The sequence below is a fragment of the Zosterops lateralis genome, assembly GCF_965231275.1.
Source record: "Zosterops lateralis genome assembly, chromosome: 18".
NCBI classification, from domain to species: domain Eukaryota; kingdom Metazoa; phylum Chordata; class Aves; order Passeriformes; family Zosteropidae; genus Zosterops; species Zosterops lateralis.
Window position 1 is genome coordinate 2128937 of NC_139778.1, and position 19486 is coordinate 2148422.

Consider the following 19486-nt stretch of genomic DNA (forward strand, 5'->3'; position numbering starts at 1 on the left):
TTGGCCTGGCAGTCCTCCCCTGGTGAAGTGAGCCTCACTACAGCTTTTCCTTGGATTTTATGTTTTCTTTGCCTCTAACACCCAGAACTGAAATGAAGGCCATTTTTTAAACCAGTAGGGTTTTAGAAACAGCAACCTCTCTATTTTTGCTTAGGAAGGTCTTGAGGGGATAGTTTGAGTGTGTGGCTTTTCAGAAGCAGCACCACACTGCAGAAGCCATCACGAGAAAGGGCCAGTACAGAGCCAGGTAGGGAAAATGATTTATTCAACATGCAGCAGCACAAACGCATTGAAGATGTCTGTACAGGTAGGACTGCTGGGGATGAAGCAGGAACCTCACCCTACACACAAAGAACATTCATGGTTCAATCTCCATTGCAGCAGGACTGTGGTGCATGTCTGTGTCTGGGTGGCTGCTGCTGTGCACAGAAAGCACCAGTGCTCTCCTGCCTTCCTCCAAGTCACAGTGAGATCCGTGTGCAGGGAAGCAGTGACCCTGCTCCTCAGGACACACCACCCAGGCACTGCCTCCATGCCTACTGTGTCTAAAGTGCTGGCAAGAACAGATCTGAGGCAGAGAGAATTCTCTCCTCCTCTTTTATCTCCCAGTCCATTGATTTAAAACACTTTCTCTAGGATCCAAACAACCCACCCCTCTCTCCCCTGCCTTCTACATCAGGGAGCTGACAAGGCTGAGGTCTCCACAGGCTTCAGACCAGGACAAGCTTGGATTCCACCTTCAGGGGCTCCTGCAGCTGCCTGGTGCCTCTTGTGAGGGCCTCAGGCTTGTGAATCCCATTTTTCATCTCTAGGGATTTTATTCTGCAGCAGTAAAGAAAATTCAACTCCTAATAACTGCAAGCTGTTTTTGCAGCAATGGTTTTACAGTCACCATTTATTTCAGCATCATGTTCTCCTGTGGAGTTTTCCTACATGAGGCAGGAGCCTCTGTGCACTGCTTTTCTCTGCTGTTCCACATTTGAGAAGAGCTGTTGCTTGACAGCCCAGCTGGAAGTGCAGAGCTGAGTGTCCAAGGACGGAGCAAGCACCTCTCTGTGCTTGTATTGATGGGTGTTTAAAACCCCCATTAATTTACAAGTCTGTCTCAGAGCTCACTGCTTGAGACTGGAAACAGAAGGAGGAAGGAGCTGCTGGAACCATGTTTTAGTGATATAATAAATATAACCTTATTTCTAGGAGGTTGTAGCTAAGGGATCAGCTCTTCTGATCATCAGTTAGCACTGATATCCAGCAAAACTGCTTTCCCCTTTGTGGGGACAATTGCACTTGGCCACTTAATACAGAGAACAAAGAAAATAGGGCATTAACCCAGCATGTGCCCCATCACAGTCCAGGGGAGTCTCTTCCTTTCTCTGCCTGCTTGTTCTAATACTCTACAGCTCTATTATTTACATCTTGTAGGTCATTGTACTCAGCTCAATTAAACACAGTATTTGACTATACCAGTGACACTGTCTGCGTGAGGGGACATGAGAGGCATCTCTCCTTATCCCTGGATTCAGTCACTGGCCCTGACTAGTGATTGTAAAGACAGTTCTGTGTTCCAGGTGCTGTCCTCCTCCAATACTGACCAATATCCTCCAGCCCTCTTAAAGTCCTCCTCACTATGCATTTCCTCTTTTCCCCACATGGTGGAATGCAATGAAGGCAAAAAAATCCAAACCAGTGTAACCATTTGCAGACAAAACTCAGCCCCAGCTGCCCCCAATGGATGCCCCAGGGTGGCAGCCAGCAGTGTAAAATAAATATAACAAGTAAAGATACAGCAGTATGGCACACACAGAGCGAGGGGCTGCTTACACGGGCCCTTGGGAATGAAGCAGGAGAGGGGCAGGGGAGCTAAGTGCTATTTCAGTGTAAAAAAGGAAGCATTCCCTCATGGAGCAGCATTATTGCTCAGCATGCTCACAGGCCCGTGTGGCACAAGGAGGTCAGTCCTAGGGAGGCTCTGTCAGGGCTCTGCACTGAGCTCGTGGCATCATCACCCCACAGCCTGTTGGGATCTCTGGACAGCAGTGCAGGAAAAGCCAACTCATTCCCCTTCTCCTGACAGGTCTTCTCTCAAAATACAGTAACTTCAAGTTTAATAGAGTGGAAGATAGAACCAGATTCACCCAGAGGTCAAGGTAAAAGCAGCCAGCACTGCCTGTCACTGGCTGCCTCTCAGTTCATGCTTGGCATAAGTGTTCCAGGGCCCCTTCAAATGTGGGGCACAACATTCTGGACTAAAGCTACAAGCAGAGTGGTCAGGACATGTAAACAAAGCTGAACATCACCAGTGGATAGCATGTGTGTCCCTCCCCACGGCACATCCATTCCAGTCCTGTGGGATCCTGCCCTGGTCCTGTCAGAGTCTCTGGCAGTGTCCAAAGGTCATAGATTCCCCCACTGCTCTACCGGGGGAAACTGATCCACTTCTCCCACTTCTGTGCTGGGCTGATCTCCCAGGGTGAAGGTCAATCTGTACCTCAGCCTCACTTTCTCCTGCAGGAAAGACAAAACCCAAAAGCAACGTGAGAACAGTCCCAGCTCAACAGCCTTGAACAAAACACTTCACTGTGACAGCTCTACAGAGAGCACAAGACTTCTGTTGTACAGAGAAGGGGCAGGAGGGTTCAGGTTAAGTTCATTGAGTTCAGCTATCTACAAACCTGAGTTATTCACCTTACACTTTTTATACCAAAAAACTTTTACTGCTTAGCATGGAACAGAATGAGAAAACATAAATAACCTGTGAGCACAAACTGCACAGAGGTGGCCAGCTGCTCTCCAAAGAGCCTAAAGACTGCTGCTGGAGAAGTTCCAAAAATTAAATTCCTCATTATGTGGAGGAAGATAAAACAGTTCCTGCTCTGAAAAATGCCTTGCAATACAGCAAGTACTAGATGGAAGCAGCCCTTCAGTGAGGGCACCTTCATGTACCCACACAGTTCTTTAAACATCCACTAAACCCCTCTGACATTCATCCTTTTATCTCAGAGCTTTCAGCTGATACTTGAAGAGCGCTTTTGTTGTAATTCTCAAGTATAAACATCTAAATTTTTCAAACAATTACAAAGTCCTTCAGCTTTGGGCTTTCAGAGCTGGCTGATTGAATGAGTGAGGAAAAACAGCTTTTCAGATGCTCCCAGCATCATCAGCAGAAAGAGTCAACCTCACTGAGTGCCTGGTCACAAGTACTTCCTCAGAGAATGATGAACAGACATGATCTGACATTTGTCTGTTGGTTCATCAAAAGTACTGCAAGAGCACCAGTTAATTTAGCCTTGATCTAATTATCAGCAAAACCAGGCACGCTCAGTGCACAGGGGTGTCAAACTCCTGATGCAGCTTTGCTACTCTTTAAAGCTGAACCTGACATGATCCTTGCCCTTTTGCTGGGAGAAATGTACTGCCCCTTCTCATACCTCTCTCTCCCTGCTAAAGACTGTTGGGAAGAGCCTCCTCTAGCCCTGAACCAAAACACCAGCATTTGTCAGTAACCACTTCTGGAGAGCACAGCAGAATCACAGATAATTAAGGTTGGAAAAGATCATCAAGTCCAAACTTTCAGGAACAAACAGCTGTAGCTGTTCAAATGTCTGGTCCCACCCCTCCACAGAGTTCAACTGATATCAAATGTGCCTGAAGAGGGCAGGATAAATCCCACTGTCCCTCTCACCTTGGCAGGATTTGCCAGAAGCATGACCTGGGTGATGGCAGCTGGCGGCTGGATGGGATTGAAGGGAGACAGCTCAGTGCCAGAGGGTGGCTGCAGCTTCACCTTCATGGACTGCAAGTGAAACAGAGAGCAGAACCTCAGAGATGACCTCCTGCCTTGGGGACAATGAAGGATGTGTGTACAGGCTGGGGGCACAACATCCAAATGGAACAGAACCAACCCAAGTGAGGATGAGGGAACAACAGCCAGCCCAGCTTGTGAAACACAGCAGGAACAGTAGGACTTACCCTGTTCAGTGTTTTTTACCTCTGACAAGAACATTTGTGTTCTGGCAAGGGGCAGAGCGCAGCCTACGGGAAGGTCAACCCAGGCTGTCCCAGTTCCCTGAGCCCACGGCCAGGCCTCTCTGGGTGCAGTCCCTGTCCCTGTGTCCCTACCTTGGGCACGGCTGCCTGCAGCACGATGTTCCTGACGGGCAGGGGCGCCGTGTTCAGCATGGACACCACCACCACCAGCACGTCCGAGCGGCCTGGGGGGCACTCCCGGGCAAAGTGCAGCAGGATCCGGAACCCGTTCTTGTCGTAGGCTGTCACAGGCAGGGCACTGCCTGCCACGGGGAGAGAGGGGACAGGATCCATGTTCATGCTGCAGCACAGGGTCTGAGGCAGCATCAATCCCTGTTGCCCTGATTTTTCAGCCTTCTGATGTTTTACATTTCTACTAGAGCTTTCTCATGCATTGAAAAATAAAGAGTGATGTTTTGTAAATAGGCATTATTTTCCAGGAGGAAGGACAAATTGATGGACTTCTTGGTTGACCACTGGGGTCAGAGAGGTGTTACTCTCGTCCCCCAATCCCTGATCAAATTCCAAAGACTATGTAAATTGAGATCCCAAAATAAACTTGCTCTTTTTTTCTCATCTCACAACCTGACAAGTGAGTGTGGTTCTTTCGTGTCCTCTGGTGACACATCCCTTCTTTCTATTTCATGAGCTTTTCCAAGAAGCTTTGCCTTTAAAAAATATCCAGAGGAAAGTGAAAAACCTGAAATACTTACTGGGTTTAATGGACTCCAAGGGAACGTGGACATTGGCCAAAGAAATTTCAGGTGCTTTCATGGGACTGCCTTGCTGCTGGAACGATGCTGGCTGGAAGAGAGGACTTCCTGATCCAGCAGTGCAGCTGCTTGGGAAGGGAGCTGGAGGGGCTCCAGAGGCAGGGGCTGGCAGCCCTGCAGGTGCTGCTAATGGGGCAGGGGTGACAGTGGTTGGCAAAGTTACCCCAGGGAACACTGAAGGTGTTGCCATGCCTTGGGTGGCACTCCTGCAAGAGAGACAGAAAAGCCACGGTGAATGGAGCTGGAAGTGAAGCAGGAATTGCACCAATTAAAACAGATAACAGCAAAACACAAGGACAAAGCAGCAGCCTGGAGTCAGGCTTTGCATGGTCTCACATGAGGAGAACTACAAGGACATGGGTGGTGGTTGGGTTGGGGTCACTTCTCTAAGTCAGGAAGGAAATGAGGCCTCTATACCTCAACTGGTTCCCCTTCACACCCCACGTTTGGATCAGGCAACAGTTCAGCTGTGTGCTCTGCCTGCCTTTTCCTCCCAGAGGTGGGAAACTCGTATTAGTTTGTAAACTGAAATCTCTGAGAAAAAAAATCCCAATCCCATATTTCTACCAAACCAGAGCTGAAAGTCACCCTCAGAACCTGGCACTGCAGTGAGCTTGGCTTTCTAACTGCACAACCAAAGCCAAATCAGGACTTTTGGTTACCCTTTGGCTTCTTCAAGGAGTTGTCCCAATGCATCCATCTTATGTGACATGTTGCTCCCCACAGAGGAGTTGAAGTACCCAGGAGCAGCTGGAATAGTCTTAGGAGGCCCTGCAGGGGCAGCTGGCACAGCAGGAAATACAAATGGTGCTGAGTTTGGTGCTGGGATGCTGGGAGCAGTCTGGGAGGCTGGGAAAGCAGAAGGCAGCGTGGCTGATGTCCCACACGTGGTCTGTGACGTGTGATGGAGAAGAGGGTTCCCTGCAGGGTTGCAAGCAACAGTCACCATCTTCAGATTAAAGAAATCCAGGTCCAACTGCTCATTCTGAAAGAGAGGACAGGCAGAGGCTCTAACTCACTGCTGGCCCTGATGCAGAGATGGCACTGCTCTGTTACAGAGGGACAGAGGTTTACCACAAAAACAGGTGCTGGGTTTTTGTGGTGAACAAGCAGCAAAATCTGCGGCCTAAGTCAGAGCTACATCTGAGCTGTAATTTAGGCAAAGCAAGGACTAACATCATGGGGACAGATGGGACACTGAGAAAGCCAGGTTCAGAGACACCTATTCTGTTTAAACACAGCTATCCCAGATTTCAGGGCTAAGCTAGACAGCCCCTTTGCCTGTGTGTGTGATCACATGCTTCTCCAAGGTGACAGTGTGTCCTGAGACCTCCCACAATGACAATCTCTCCCTCCCCCCCTTCCCTGAGACTCTTCCTTTGTACCTCAAACACGCTCCACTGGTTGTTTTCTGAGGTCTCCTTCCCTGTAGGGGCTGTAGGGGCTGGGTCATTGAGGCCTGGAGGGAAAAACAACAGGAGGAGAAAATGAATTCAGTGTCATTCCTTGGCTGCTGTTTCAAAACTTGATTCAGGTCTGCCAGAGCCCAAGAACCTCATGAAACACTGAGATGGACTGCAAGACTATGATGAGGAACCGACTGACAGCACCAGCACCTACAGTCATACCCTGCACACAGTTCCTCTAACCCATCCTGATCAGGACTGCCTTCTGCTGTTCACATCTGGGCTCTACAAACAGGCACCCTGCAGGCTGGCTCCTATGCACAGCCCCTCTGAGCCACCTTCTCTTTAGCACAACCCCACAATCAGGGCTTCATCTGTCCCAAACTGCAGCCTGTGCACACAGCATGTCCCAGCGGCCCCAGAGATCAGACTGCAATTGCACCAAACATTTACTTCCTTGCAGCCAGCTCTGGGAAGAGATTTTAATACTGACTCACTGACCAGGTCTAATATTTAGAACGATGCAAGGGAGTGTCCCCTGGAATCCAGGAACATGGACAACGCCTTTGTTAGGATGGACTGAGCAGCCCTTTTGCAGCCCCCTCAGTGTCTTACCCAAGCAGAGGAGCTCCTCATCCAGCAAGGACAGGGAGTTGGCGGTGCTGCCCTGCTGAGCAGGGGCTGTCTCCAGCTGGCTGCGCAGCGGTGGCAGTGCCTGGGGAGGAGGAGGGAGGATGGGGATCTCGGCAGGGGCAGGGGCTGTGCTGGGGGCTGTGCTCAGGCCGCTGGGCGGCGCTGCCGGGGCGCTGCTCACGTCCGGTCCAGCGAGGTCAATCAGGGTGTTGAGGTTATTGGTGGAGTTACTCCCTGCAGCACACAGGAGAACAGTACTACTAGGAACGAAGGCAAAAAACTCAGGGCAAACCCACTGTGGGGAAGAAATTAGCAGAGAGATGGTTTAGATCCTCATCTGAGCATGGCTTATGGCTCTTTGTAACAGAGAAAGGATATTTGCTGTCTGGACTATGTAAATCAACACAGACACTTAAAGAATTTCCACATGAAAATTTGCTGCAACCACTGCTCCCTCCCCAATGCTTCACAATTCATGATCTCTTCGAAATCTGTTGAACTCAGATGAGGCTTTGGGACATCCTATGGCATTATATAAACAGAGGCTACTAGAGAGATAGAGACCTGAATGAAATTCATGCCATCTCAATCTTCATATTTAGAACAGGCTTGTCCCCCAGTAAGATGCTGCCAGGCAGCAGCAAAAATGTTTGAGTCCCAAATGGTAATTCTGTCACACTCGTGTCCAGAGCTTTCAATGGTGAAGCTGAAGTGTGAAGTTGGCAACTAGCCTGAATTCACAAATGGAATTACTTCCAAAAGGAGCTGGACCAGGAAAAGGACCCCTGGTCCAGCTCTTACTCTTCAGTTCTTGTGTTTTTGATAAAATTATCTTCATCTTACACATTGCCATTAAGAAAGAGGACAAATGTGGGGAGGAAAATGTATGAGAATTTCCAGCCACACAAATTGCTCACATACAGGTTTGCTACTGATTTCATCAAAGGTTTCAATAATATGGACTGAGCAATGGAGAATGCAAAGCTGCAGCACTGCTGCTCCTGTCCAGAATTGTTTATCCACTGCTCAGGAGCCTTCCTGTTCCCCTCTGATTCACAAACTGTTGGCCACAAGAACCATCAAAAGCTACTTTAAGAAAACAGAAAACGTTGTTCAAAAGACTTAGAACTGCAGGATTCAAAAATTAAACAGTTGGCTTCCCAGGAACTCACCTTCCACTACAGACATCCCAGGGAGATCTACTTCACCATTGACCACTTGCCCCTCTATTATTTTTTTATAGGAATTTATCACACGGGATAAATTGTCACTTGCCTGCAGAATATCCCCTGCAAGAGAGACAAAAATGACCTCCAAGGCTTTAGTCACTTTGTTCCCACTAATGCAGAGAGTGCTCAGTTGTCAGCTAAATAATCAGAAAGAAAAATCATGAATATTTGGCTATGAGCTCCCTCACTCTGCCTGTGCCACATTTCTATAAGCACTACTCTGACCTTTTCTAGCTCCACAAACATTGAGTAACAAGAAAATAAAGAGCCAAACAGCTTTACTATCCAGCCCTCGCCTGAACTGAAATAATAAGCACAAAGAGGGAAGGATTGTCCTTTACCAAAGCAACAGGAGCCCACAGTGAGGAGATGACTTTATAGCTGAACCCTTACAAAGGCAAGGAGCAGAAAAGCAATTAAAAAAGGACAAGTGTAGCTTAGTTTACCCAAACTGCTGTCATTATCTTCTGTCTCACTGGCCAGCTTGAACAGTGTCCGTCTTTTGGTTTCACACCTTTCGTAGAGCTCCTGGAAGACAGATTAGGACAAAGGGTTTCACTACCCAGGAGTTACTGCCAGCAGCACCAGCCAGCACAGAAGGAGCCCCAGAACAGACCAGTCTCACTATGCTGCACAGGATGGCCCTCTGTGCCAGCTCACAATGCTGAACAGTGTTACATGAGCTTGGGGTAACACAACCTGCATTCCCAACATCTCTCAGTCCTCCCTCACATCAGCACTTATGGCCAAGTTCTAGTCCAAAAGAAATGTTCCTTCCTTGTATAGCAGTCCCTAAAAGCCTGAGGAAGAGCAGGATCATGCTTCAGCAGTTAGGCTTCAATTGTGCTGCAACCCCTACTGAGTCTGCAACCACAGAGCAAAAAGGTGGCAATAACAAAAACAGAAACAAACAAGTTTCTTAAGTATCTCATCACTGTTTAAAGACCTTGTTGTTAAAAATAAGTGGATTTAATTTTTTTAATAAGATAATGTGCAATTCTTAAAGGCCCTGGGCCTACCAAGTCATCCCTGGTGGTTGTTTCAATTTTCAGCTAGCTGATGTTCTCCCAACCCCACAACATGAGCTAAAACCTCCCCTCTGAAGGGGAGGAACCTTTTTCAGCCCCTTTCAGCCTTCAGTTTATTCACCCACAGTGCTGCAAGGGACAGTTATGACCTGCAATCCATGTGTCCTTATAGAATTCATAATTACAAACTGCAGCTTCTTGGTTCTGCCATATTGCACCTTTGGAGAAAAGCTGCACCTCACTTCAGGCATACACGAAACTGAGCTACTCCCCAGCCAGCTTTTTGGTGGAATGCAGTAAAAACATGGATATTTTCTTGCCTGCTGTTTGCAGCAACTGCTCCTGTTTCTCCCCACTGCTCTCTGTTTTACGGCAGTGTTTGCAATTCTCTGCAAAACTCAAGTCTGGAAGAAAGGACTGACTCCAGGATTTCTGGGAAGAAGGAGCAGCTCAGACCCACCTTCATGAGCTCCCTGTCAGCCTCTGATGAGTCCTCCTTGCTGTAATGAACCAGCATCTCATTCAGCAGCTTCACATTGTTGTTCACCTCCTCCAGCGTGTGCATGCGCTTGGTCACCTTCTGGATCCGAGCCTCATCCTTGGGGTGGGAAGCACAGACAGAAAGGGTGGGTTTCCTTCCAACAGTTCACAGTAACACAACCACAAATATTATCTGCAAATATGTCAAGTAATGGCTATTTAAGGTTAAGCTAGAAAAAGCAAACAAAATCCTTCTTCATTATATGTGATACTTTGTTTATTTATTTATCTCTTCACCACCATTCTGAAATTACAGGCAACCCCATATTTCCAAAAAGTCTCATTAAACAGACTTCAGTGTATAATTACACCACTAAAATGTTCACAGAAGTTCCTTTCTGACCTTTTCAGAAGATTTTTTTTTGTTCACTTGATGCCATTTAACAAAAGAGATGTGTTTGAAGCAAAACATTTACTAGGAACAAGCACACTCTGGTGGAAAATGTCTACCCATCTCTGATTGGAGATTCCAACTGGAGATGTAGGAGAGTCTGCCCTGGGGACAAGAGGAGCTTGAATGAAGTATCCTGGTAACCTACACAACCACTACAGACCAGAAGGTATCCTTTTATTTGCCAGAATCCCAGTGAGTCATTTCCTGGACTCCAGAGTTTGGAATGACTGCCATGGGTGGATGCAGCACATCCCTACAGACAGGAAGGGATTTCCATGAACTTGTTTGTGAGAAGACACAGGCCAGTGACTCAGTCCTCAGCATCCAGTGGTGGTACCACGATGCTCCCACCAAACCTTGATATGAAATCCCACTTTGAATGATGGGAATGTGGTTAATTACAAGAGACATTCAATTCCTGCCCCATCTTCCACCAGAGACACCAACTGTAGACGTTTCTGTGACACAGACATCTCCTAGGTACAAGCTAGAGACCAAATCCTAAACTCTCCACCATTTGAAGTCAAATTGCTTAAAACCTGGAAAGCAGACTGCTGACCTACACCAATCCTACAGGAATTTCTTACCTCTTTTACCATGGATTTTATAAGTTTGTTGGCCTCTTGTAAATCATCTGGGTTTTTGCTTTTCAGCAACTTGGCTAGAAGCTGAAAGACAAGAAGATGATAGTCAGGAAACAAATAAAGACCCTTGAGCAAAGGGAAAGGAATCTATATGAACAATTCAGGGGAAAAGGGACACATCCCAGTATTACAAAGCTTACACAGCTTCCATAGTTACAGGGACTTCACCAGGAGTCATTTAGAAATTATTATCTATGTGAGTTGCTGCATTCCTGCTTTTACACAGGACATACTCTGTGAAATCTCAGAGACTTCTGGCACTACACAGTTATTCCTCCCATACATTATTTTTCCTCCTGTGCATGAAACATTCTCTGCTTTCCAGTACTTCAGCAGGATGGCACATTAACAGAAGTAGCCCCATAATGGTAACACAGACAAGGTTTTAACTGGAACTTTAGGTTAAGCAGGTGGACAAAGCAGTGAACCCTGCAAAAGTACAGACCATCCATCCCCAAAATAAAAACCACATTACTGTACTTTGCTTCTTTATTCTAAATGTGCACTGAGTAATCACCTTTCATTAGTGATTTTGACACAAGTCTTTACTGTACCTTGGATTTCTCCTCATCATCAAACACGGGGTTCTTGGGCCGAGGCGGTGGGGAAGGAATCAATGTTCTGTCTGCAGGAATCACGGGATCAAACATGACAATCCCTGGAAGCAGAAAGGGAACCCTGTGGGTCAGCACACACACTCACAGCAGGCAGGGCACACAGGTACCCCAGGCTGCTGCCAAGGCCAACACACCCCTGCCCCCGACACTGCCAGGCTGTTCCAGTGAACAACACATCCAGATCCCTGAGCTGACTTTTACCTGGATGTTCTCCCAACCCCACAACATGAGCTAAAACTCTCCCTCTGAAGGGCAGGAACCATTTTCAGCCCCTTTCAGCCTTGAATTTATCCATCCACAGTGCTGCAAGGGACAGTTATGACTTGCAATCTGTGTGTCCTAATAGGACAGGATGGTTTCCAGAGCTTTCATGGAATCTATTTTTTTTTTTGTGAAGCTACTGAGTTTTCTTCATTGTACCTACACAAGAAATGTGTGTCAGCTGAACTAAAGGAACAGCTGCAAAGCCTTTTAGTTAAAAGAACACAAAAAGCTACTTGGAAGCTCTTATTTCACTTTAAATTAGACTTGTTCAAATCATCTAATAATTACTTCCACCAAAAAACCCCAAAAAAACCAAAAAAAAACCCAAAAAAACCCCAAAAAACCAAACAAACTTAAAAAAGGCCCTTCAAACCAAAAGGAAAGTATTTGCAAGGTATTTCACTAATTTAGTTAACAGAGCCAACCCAACCCTGCCCAAGGCATTTACACATAATGAAAAGCTTTCCAGAGAATTTCTCCCTTGTTCTATCTCCCCTCAGAGCTTGCCTTGACCCCATTTAATTAGAAGCTGTACATTTTGTGACACTCTTGCTCAAAGCCCAGGCTGGAGAGAATCCATGAGTGAACATCTGACTCCCTACCTTGTCTCTTGAGCATGTAGTAGGCATCCTTGATTTTGGATTCCTCTGGCAATGCCATAGTCCAGCTATACAGCAATTCAATGACTTTGGACTTCACTTTCTCTGAGACTCGGTCTCCCAGGTACTAAGTGTGAGAAAAAAGATCCAAATTCTTCATGTTCTTAATTTCTTTTTAAAAATAAAACTCTGTGAAATACATTCAAAGGTGTATGATCCAAGTTCCAAGATAATCTAAGGTACATCTCATTAGGAGCAAAAATTGCTCCTCTAATAGATTTGAAATAACAGTGAGGAGAAGCTTTGTGATTATCTTCAGCAAAAAGAACCCCACCCCAGCTCTTCTGCCGGCTCCAGGATTTTGCTATTTTAAAAATTACAGCAATACAGAGAACCACCCCCTCCTCTGTCTTATGGGAGAGAATATGGGAATGCATTGCTGCATCAATCACACCACAGGGAAGATTTTCAGCACATTAAACTCATCATGAATGTTGAGGGACATAGCCCAGCACTCTTTACACAGCAAGTCAGGAGAGTGAGGACTAGAACTCCACAGTGTGTTGCCAAACCTCTTATTTTAACCTCTGCATCACATTTCTCTTCCACCATCACTGGATTTTTGTTTTTTAAAACAACACAGCCCAAGTTTTAGAAGCCTTTGAGTTACCTGAAGGATTAGAACAGCCCAAAGACTGCACAGTGACAGCAAATTAGTACAATCTCCTGCAAAATTTAGTAAGGCATAAAAAAACCCCAAACAACAAGAGCTCAGCTAGCAAATGCTCTTGAATATAGACTAATAAGTGCAATGAGCCAAACAAAACACTGCAAATACTTTGGATGCTGCCTGTAGCTTACAGAGGTCAAACAAAAAGCAGCTACAGCTGTAAGGCTCAGGGACTAACCTTTGGAGACACAACTTTTATTAACTCGTTTAAAAAGCGAAATTTCCCAACTTCATTATGAAATCTTCTCCCACAATTCTTCATACAAGCTTCCAGCACCTGCATTCAAGGAACAGAAATAGGGGCTGAAAGCAGCACCAAAACCCCACAGTAACAGTGTGCATTCTGCTTGGAGGGGAGGTGAAGGGCCCCTGCCAGGGAGACAAGTATTCCTGCTCCATGCAGATCCCAATCTCCCATCTTTAGGGATGACACCTAAGGCAGGCTGGTGTCCCACCCTCAGCCAGGTGTATCTGGGTCTGTGTTATCTCAATGCTTGGCCTCAACAACAAACACAAATCTTGTCTGATGATAACAAAGGAAAGCAGCTCAAACTAACTCACAGCTGTTTCTGGACACTTCATGGATGGAACTGTGCTCCCTCCCAGCTCCCATCCCTTCCCAAAGATCAGCCCCCAGGTGAGCCCATGGACACTCCCTGTGCCCCCTCTACCCCACCCAGGGGATGCAATAGCATACATCCTGGATTTTAGAGGAGGGGTAAGGACTACCTACTGTCAGGGCTTGGACTGCCTCCCATTCCTGTGGGGACTGGATTTTATGAGCCAGGAGTCTCACAGCTATCTGTGGCCTGGAACAGAGCAGGTAAACACAGAGGATTTTCACACTTTCACAAATTCTGCTTTTAAACAAAGTGTCATGCAAGTAAAGCTTTTTAAGAAATGAAGCCCCACCTATCACTCTCAGTGATAACCCCATTTTACAGACTGGCAAATGGAATAATTTTGGCCAGATGAGAACCCTGGAGCTACAAAACCTGAAACTAGTAGCAGATTCAGAATTCCCAGTTTCCCAGAGCTCAGTCTGGATTAGCCACGCTGCCTTTCACAGGAGAGGCAGCACTTTCTCTCTGTTGTAGGCAGCTCTTCTTGTGATATCAGTATATATAAAAAAATGTAAACATTTGATAATGGAATTTCACACCTTAAACTGTGAATGTTAATTTATTAAGTCTAGAGCAGTTTAGGACTTCACCTACCCTTCAAGTTCCTTGTTGATCTGGTCACAGAACCCAATGATGTATTCCCAATCTTCTTGCCTGTTGGATGGGTTGGTGGCTTTATCTTTGGCAAGGGAAAGAGAACATATTACCAATCAAGAGGAGAAACAGTATAAAAGGTCACACATTTCCTAGAGAAAAGCACCTGACAAATATTGCCAGCTCTAAAAAAGGAGAAAGAAGTTCACAGGTGGAATGTTTGTTCAGAGAAAAGGGTGTGTCCAAGCTGAGACATCCAAACATCCCTAAGAACCACAGCTTTCCAAAGAAAACAGGTGCCAAATCTCAAGTATTTAGAGACAGGCTATTCCCATATCCTAAATGAGAGCACAGGATGAAATATTTCAGCTCACAGTTTCCTCTGCCTGAAATGCTGTCTCTTTCTATTTGGCTGCAACATTAAACTCTTTAAAGGTTAAACACTCACACTTTCTACATATGAAATTATTTTTGTATTCCCTGGGAATTTTGAAGAAGCAAGAGCTGGAACATCAGATGTTTAATATCAGTCATTCAGCATTAGCACTTGCTTTTGGAGTGCCAGCTGATTGGATTGATTCCTTAGCACTTCTCCTGGGATTTATGAACTGAAATTTATTATTATACATTGAGTTCTTCTTGCAAGTAATAAACACTGCAGCCTGCACCTGATCAGGAGCTCAAACCCTACATGCTGAAGCCAAGAGATCAATGCTCTACAGCCAGGGCTATTTCAGGCTCCTGAAGGATCCTGCCTTAAGCAGCAGGACCTCACTGACTGTACTGACTGCAGAGTAGTGAGGGATCAGCATCTCTGGTTATTAATGCATCTGCTCCATGTATTTTACTTAACCCTGATGCACCAATGAATTGACAGGAGATCAGATTCCTGCTTTAACCTAATATTCTAGCCAAGATGACCAGACATGATGGTTTTCTTTTCTTTACCTGTCCCTATATATGTAAGAGCTGGCATTTAACAAACCTCCCTAAAAATGTTAATATAATGGAAAGAGGTTTAGGAAATTAAATATTGCTTAGTCAGATAGTACAGAGCAGGGGATGAAGGGCAGGAAAAAACCCAGCACATATGACTGTACTTTCATCTCAGAGGGAAGCATAACAAAATAAACACATGCTGCATTACCAAGTGACATTTTTTATCATCATTAAAACATATCCTTTTACCTTTCCAGAGACAGCTAAAACCAGCTGTCAGGTATCTACTCCAAACCCTCCCTTTCCCAGTGCACCTCAGCCCTCCTACTGTGCCCATCCTGCGAGGTTTGCTCAGGTTTTCCTCCTCACTGAATGACACTTGTAAAGCAAGTAAATTTTTCCGTGGATTTCACAGTAAAATGTTCCACAGGTGAATCTCTATGCCCATTGCTGACTTTCATGGGACCCTAGATAAACAGAAGACAACAGCCAGGAAGGAATAACTGCAAGATAATATCATGTGGAACTCACTAAGCTGCTTTTAAACTCAAGAGATTGAAGGGAAGCTCAGTTTAAAAGACAATTTTTGTAGAGCCAAACAACTGCTCCAAACATGTGGCACCTAAACCTTATTACCACATTTCCAAGTGATGAACACCCTGGAAGCATCACAAAACTATGGACTTGCAACAATCTAAAGCCTCCTCATGCAAATCAAACAGCACTGTGGTGGTTTGGTGCTTCAAAGCACCTCTTGTGCTCAGCAGGCCTGGAAGAGAAACACTCAGTTCCTGGCTGGAATGAAGAGAATTTACTTAATAAATGCAGGAGGAGCACAAACAGATAAGGAGACACAACCAATTGGACTCTGATGGCTGCACATTCTGAAGTTAGGAAAATGATGTGGTATAAACAGGAAAATGTAACTAAGATTTCCATGTTAATTTTAAAGCTGTTCCAAATATCTCCAAAAACTTTTTGCAATGACACTGGATTATTTCACGCTCTCAGACTCACCTAAGTGTTTTCTACAAAAGCTCTTACACGAAGACAGTGAAGTGTCAGAAGGAGAGAGTGACTGCCAAAGGGAAGTGCTGTTCCACATGGAGAAACTCCCTATTTCCAACATCCATAAAAACCACCATAGGAAACCTCAGTTCATAAAAGTTAATGGGCTTGATCACAAGTCCTGACCTGGCTCTGGAGATGGATGTGTTTGCATGACACAACACAACAGGGAGTGTGGAGGGGGCTATGGAGAGCTGCTCCCAGCTCAGCACAGCCACACGAGCTCAGCATTCAGCGGAGTGAGAGCACCTCACTTCACCTTTCCAGTCCTACAGGAAGTTGTGCCACGTCTATCAAGTTGTGACTTAAAGGCCTCTCTGTTTTTATGTAGAATGCTTAAAATGTGGGCAAGGAGCTTGTCTGTGCTGCTTTATACATATATATATATATATATATATATATAATATGTATGCTGCTTCAAGCCTTATGTGAAAGGATTAATTCCAGGATGAAGAGTTTGTGCCCTGGAATATCCAGTCCTTTGCTTTTCTGTTAAAACTGCCAAACAAGGCCCTTTTGGCACCAGTTATTTGCTTCCAGAGACACTTGTCCACTTGGTCCCCTCCTGAAAATCCCATTTCACAGTAGCAACCACATGAACCTAAACTGGCAATCTGGGACTGAAGTCTTGGCACCATCCCTGTCCTGCCACCACTTCTGCCTCAGTTTTCAGCTTTTTTTTTTAATGTGCTCAGGACAAACAAAGCTACTTCACACCCGCCCTGAGTATCAGAGCCACTCAGCCATCAGGTGCTCTGCCAGACTGAAATGCTAATGAGGAAACATTCGGATTAATAATTAGATATGAAACAAAGGTGTTTGTTTTCTCTAGACAGAAACGATGCTGGAATGCAGAGAACCACAGAGCTGGTAATGAATACTCCTGTTTTCCTGGGTTCACTTTTCTACTGAAATGAGCCAAAATCCACCTTAAAAAAAGAGCTTCCCCAGGTCAGGTTTAGCCTATGATTCCCAGACCAGGCATGTCCAGTCTAAAAGTCAGACTCTGCAATCCTGGGCAGAAAATAATGCTGAGCCAGACAAACCAAGGAAAAAAGAAATTAAGATAATTATAATATTTTATCCATTTGCATCTGTTCCACAGTGGAACCCTGCCTTAGCCTGACATGAGTGGGATGTAAGAAGCTTCCTTTTGGATGCAGCAGAAAAAGCAGCACAGGAGTCAGAGGCTCCAGTTGTGTTTGTACAAGTGACATTATCTCCTAACCTCCCTCTGCTCCAGCTCAGAGCAGAGGCAGAGCCTGCAGCCAGGAGGGACAGGAGGGATCACCTTCTCTCATCCCAGCTGCCTGGAATGAGGCTCGACATGCAGATGCCAGATCATCCCAGGCTGAGGTGCAGCTCTTGCTGCAGCAGCAGGACACGAGAATGATGTTACTTCATGGCTCTGTGACTCCACCTGATGCCAGAGGCAGGTCAGCAGGAGGCTGCACACCACCACGGTAAAAAACCAAACATTTTCACTAAGAAATTCTCCATCTTTCTGAGGCTGGAAGTTGGCTGTGCTGCTGAAGGGCACAGCAGGGAACTCCCTCAAGGTTGGCGTTAGGCATGGCTTTGTCACGATTACAGAAAAGCCCCTCGGGAGGGCAGGGGACAGGCGGGACCCGCAGCAGCTCTGCCCTCCCGGCCGGTGATCCCGGGCACGGAAAGCTCCGCTCCCCGCCGAGGGAGGGGCGGCACAGCCCCGCCGGCAGCGATCGCTGTAGCAGTGACCTGGCATAAAAGCATCCTCCCAAATCAGAGAGCAGCAGTCAAGCCTGGAAAAATGTGTGTCCCTCTGCAATCAGGCTCGCTGCAACGCTTCCCACAGTGAGTAAGGCCTTTAGAGCCTTCCCTTCAGCCCCTTGGCCAAGGACACATCACCTCTCACATAACTTCCTCAATTAAAAAATATCCCCACAAAACAAGCAGTCAGGAAACATTCCATTTGGCTATACAACCCAAAATATCCTTCCTACTAAAGATATTTTCACACACAAACTGAACCGGGTGAGTCAGCTCTCCTCAGAGAGAGATTGCAAGGAAGGGATGTGGGTGTTCCTTCTTCTTGTGTCTCACAGGCTACAACAAAAGATATTGACAAATTGTGGGAGTTCGGAGGAGAAGCAAAAACGGTAAGGGGACAGAAGGGACTGAGCTAAAATGAGAAGAGCTGAAAACATCTTTCAGCCAGTAACTCGTACAACAGATCATGGCAGCATGTACGTGTTTGAATTTTATATAAAAATACCAAGAAAGAAGGAGAATTATCTAGTCTTGTACATGGAAGGATAGCTCCAAGGTAACAGGTTTTACACTCTGAGGTATTTGGGGTAATAAACACCTTCTGCTGTTTGCCCACTGCCTGACTAGTTGGAACTCCACTTGCTGCCATAACCAAACAAATAATTATTAAAAAGAAACAGAAGAAAATCTAGGCAACAGGCTATGATGTGCAGTGTGGCCTCCCAGGGACAGCAGCAGGAGCTCCTGTGTGTGGAATATTTCAAAAACAATCACAGTTATGACTGATTCATTCAGGAATCACATCCCCGTGTCCTGCACAACCAAAGCCCAAATGGCACGGACAGACACACGGACAGCAGACACCCATCAGGGGCTGGGCGTCACAACCCCAGGATTTGTCCCCTCTAATGCTTAAGGGACCTTGTGCTGACAAAAGGCTTTGATATATTCCAGCCTGTACGGAATGGATGCCCACAACTACCCTGAAACTTCAGGCAGGCACAAAGCAGGATTTGTCTGCTTGAAAATCACAGTTGTGTAACAAATGAATACAGTTCATCTGGGAAACCCCACAATTCTGAACCTCGGGAACAGCACTCGGGCTGTACACACAGCAGGCCACAGCCCGGGCAAGGGGAGAGACGGGAGGGACAGCCCCGAGCCGTGACCCTCCATAATAAAATAATAAAATAAACAGCAGCAGCCCCGCAGGTGCCGGGCAGGGCGGACCCGCCCGCTGCCACATCCCACGGCGCCGGTACCGGCCGGAACCGCTGCCGCGCCCTCACCGAGTGACCGCCCTCACCGGGAGGGCCGGCACAGCCCCGGGGGCCTCAGACCCGTGCCCGGTGTGCTGGAACTCCCCTGCCCGGGGCTGCGCCGGCCCGTCCCGAAGGCGCTGCCACCCCCCGGCCTCCCCGGGCCGGCCCCGCGGCTCCCGCCCGGCTGAGGGGGTGGCGGGGTGGGGCCAGCGCAGGCTGCGGGGAGGCGCTGGGGGCAGCGGGGCCGGGGGCAGGAGGGCCGGGCGGTGCCCCCACGGCCGCGGTACTCACTCAGCCACGACTCCAGGCTCTCCCCCTCAGCCTCCGCCATGTTGCCGGAGCGACCGGGGGCCCCGCCCCGCCCGCGC

At 46.8% G+C, this 19486-nt stretch overlaps 1 protein-coding gene across 2 annotated transcripts; it reads right to left on the reverse strand.

The window, feature by feature from the left end:
- Window positions 1-256: 256 nt before the first annotated feature.
- GGA3 (golgi associated, gamma adaptin ear containing, ARF binding protein 3) lies at window positions 257-19486 on the reverse strand. Of its 2 annotated transcripts, XM_083874877.1 has the most exons (17): window positions 19410-19486; window positions 14101-14185; window positions 13617-13692; window positions 13062-13160; window positions 12157-12280; window positions 11228-11331; window positions 10617-10697; window positions 9556-9693; window positions 8514-8595; window positions 8011-8127; window positions 6821-7072; window positions 6185-6258; window positions 5462-5784; window positions 4740-5005; window positions 4120-4289; window positions 3683-3793; window positions 257-2505 (listed from the first exon to the last, which is right to left on the reverse strand). In XM_083874877.1, exons 1-17 carry the CDS (start codon window positions 19447-19449, stop codon window positions 2395-2397), a joined length of 2253 nt encoding a protein of 750 aa, XP_083731003.1. In that variant the 5' UTR covers window positions 19450-19486; the 3' UTR covers window positions 257-2394. The 2 variants fall into 2 exon arrangements, with proteins under 2 accessions (XP_083731003.1, XP_083731004.1); XM_083874878.1 differs by lacking the exons at window positions 14101-14185; window positions 19410-19486 and having other exon boundaries at window positions 13613-13692.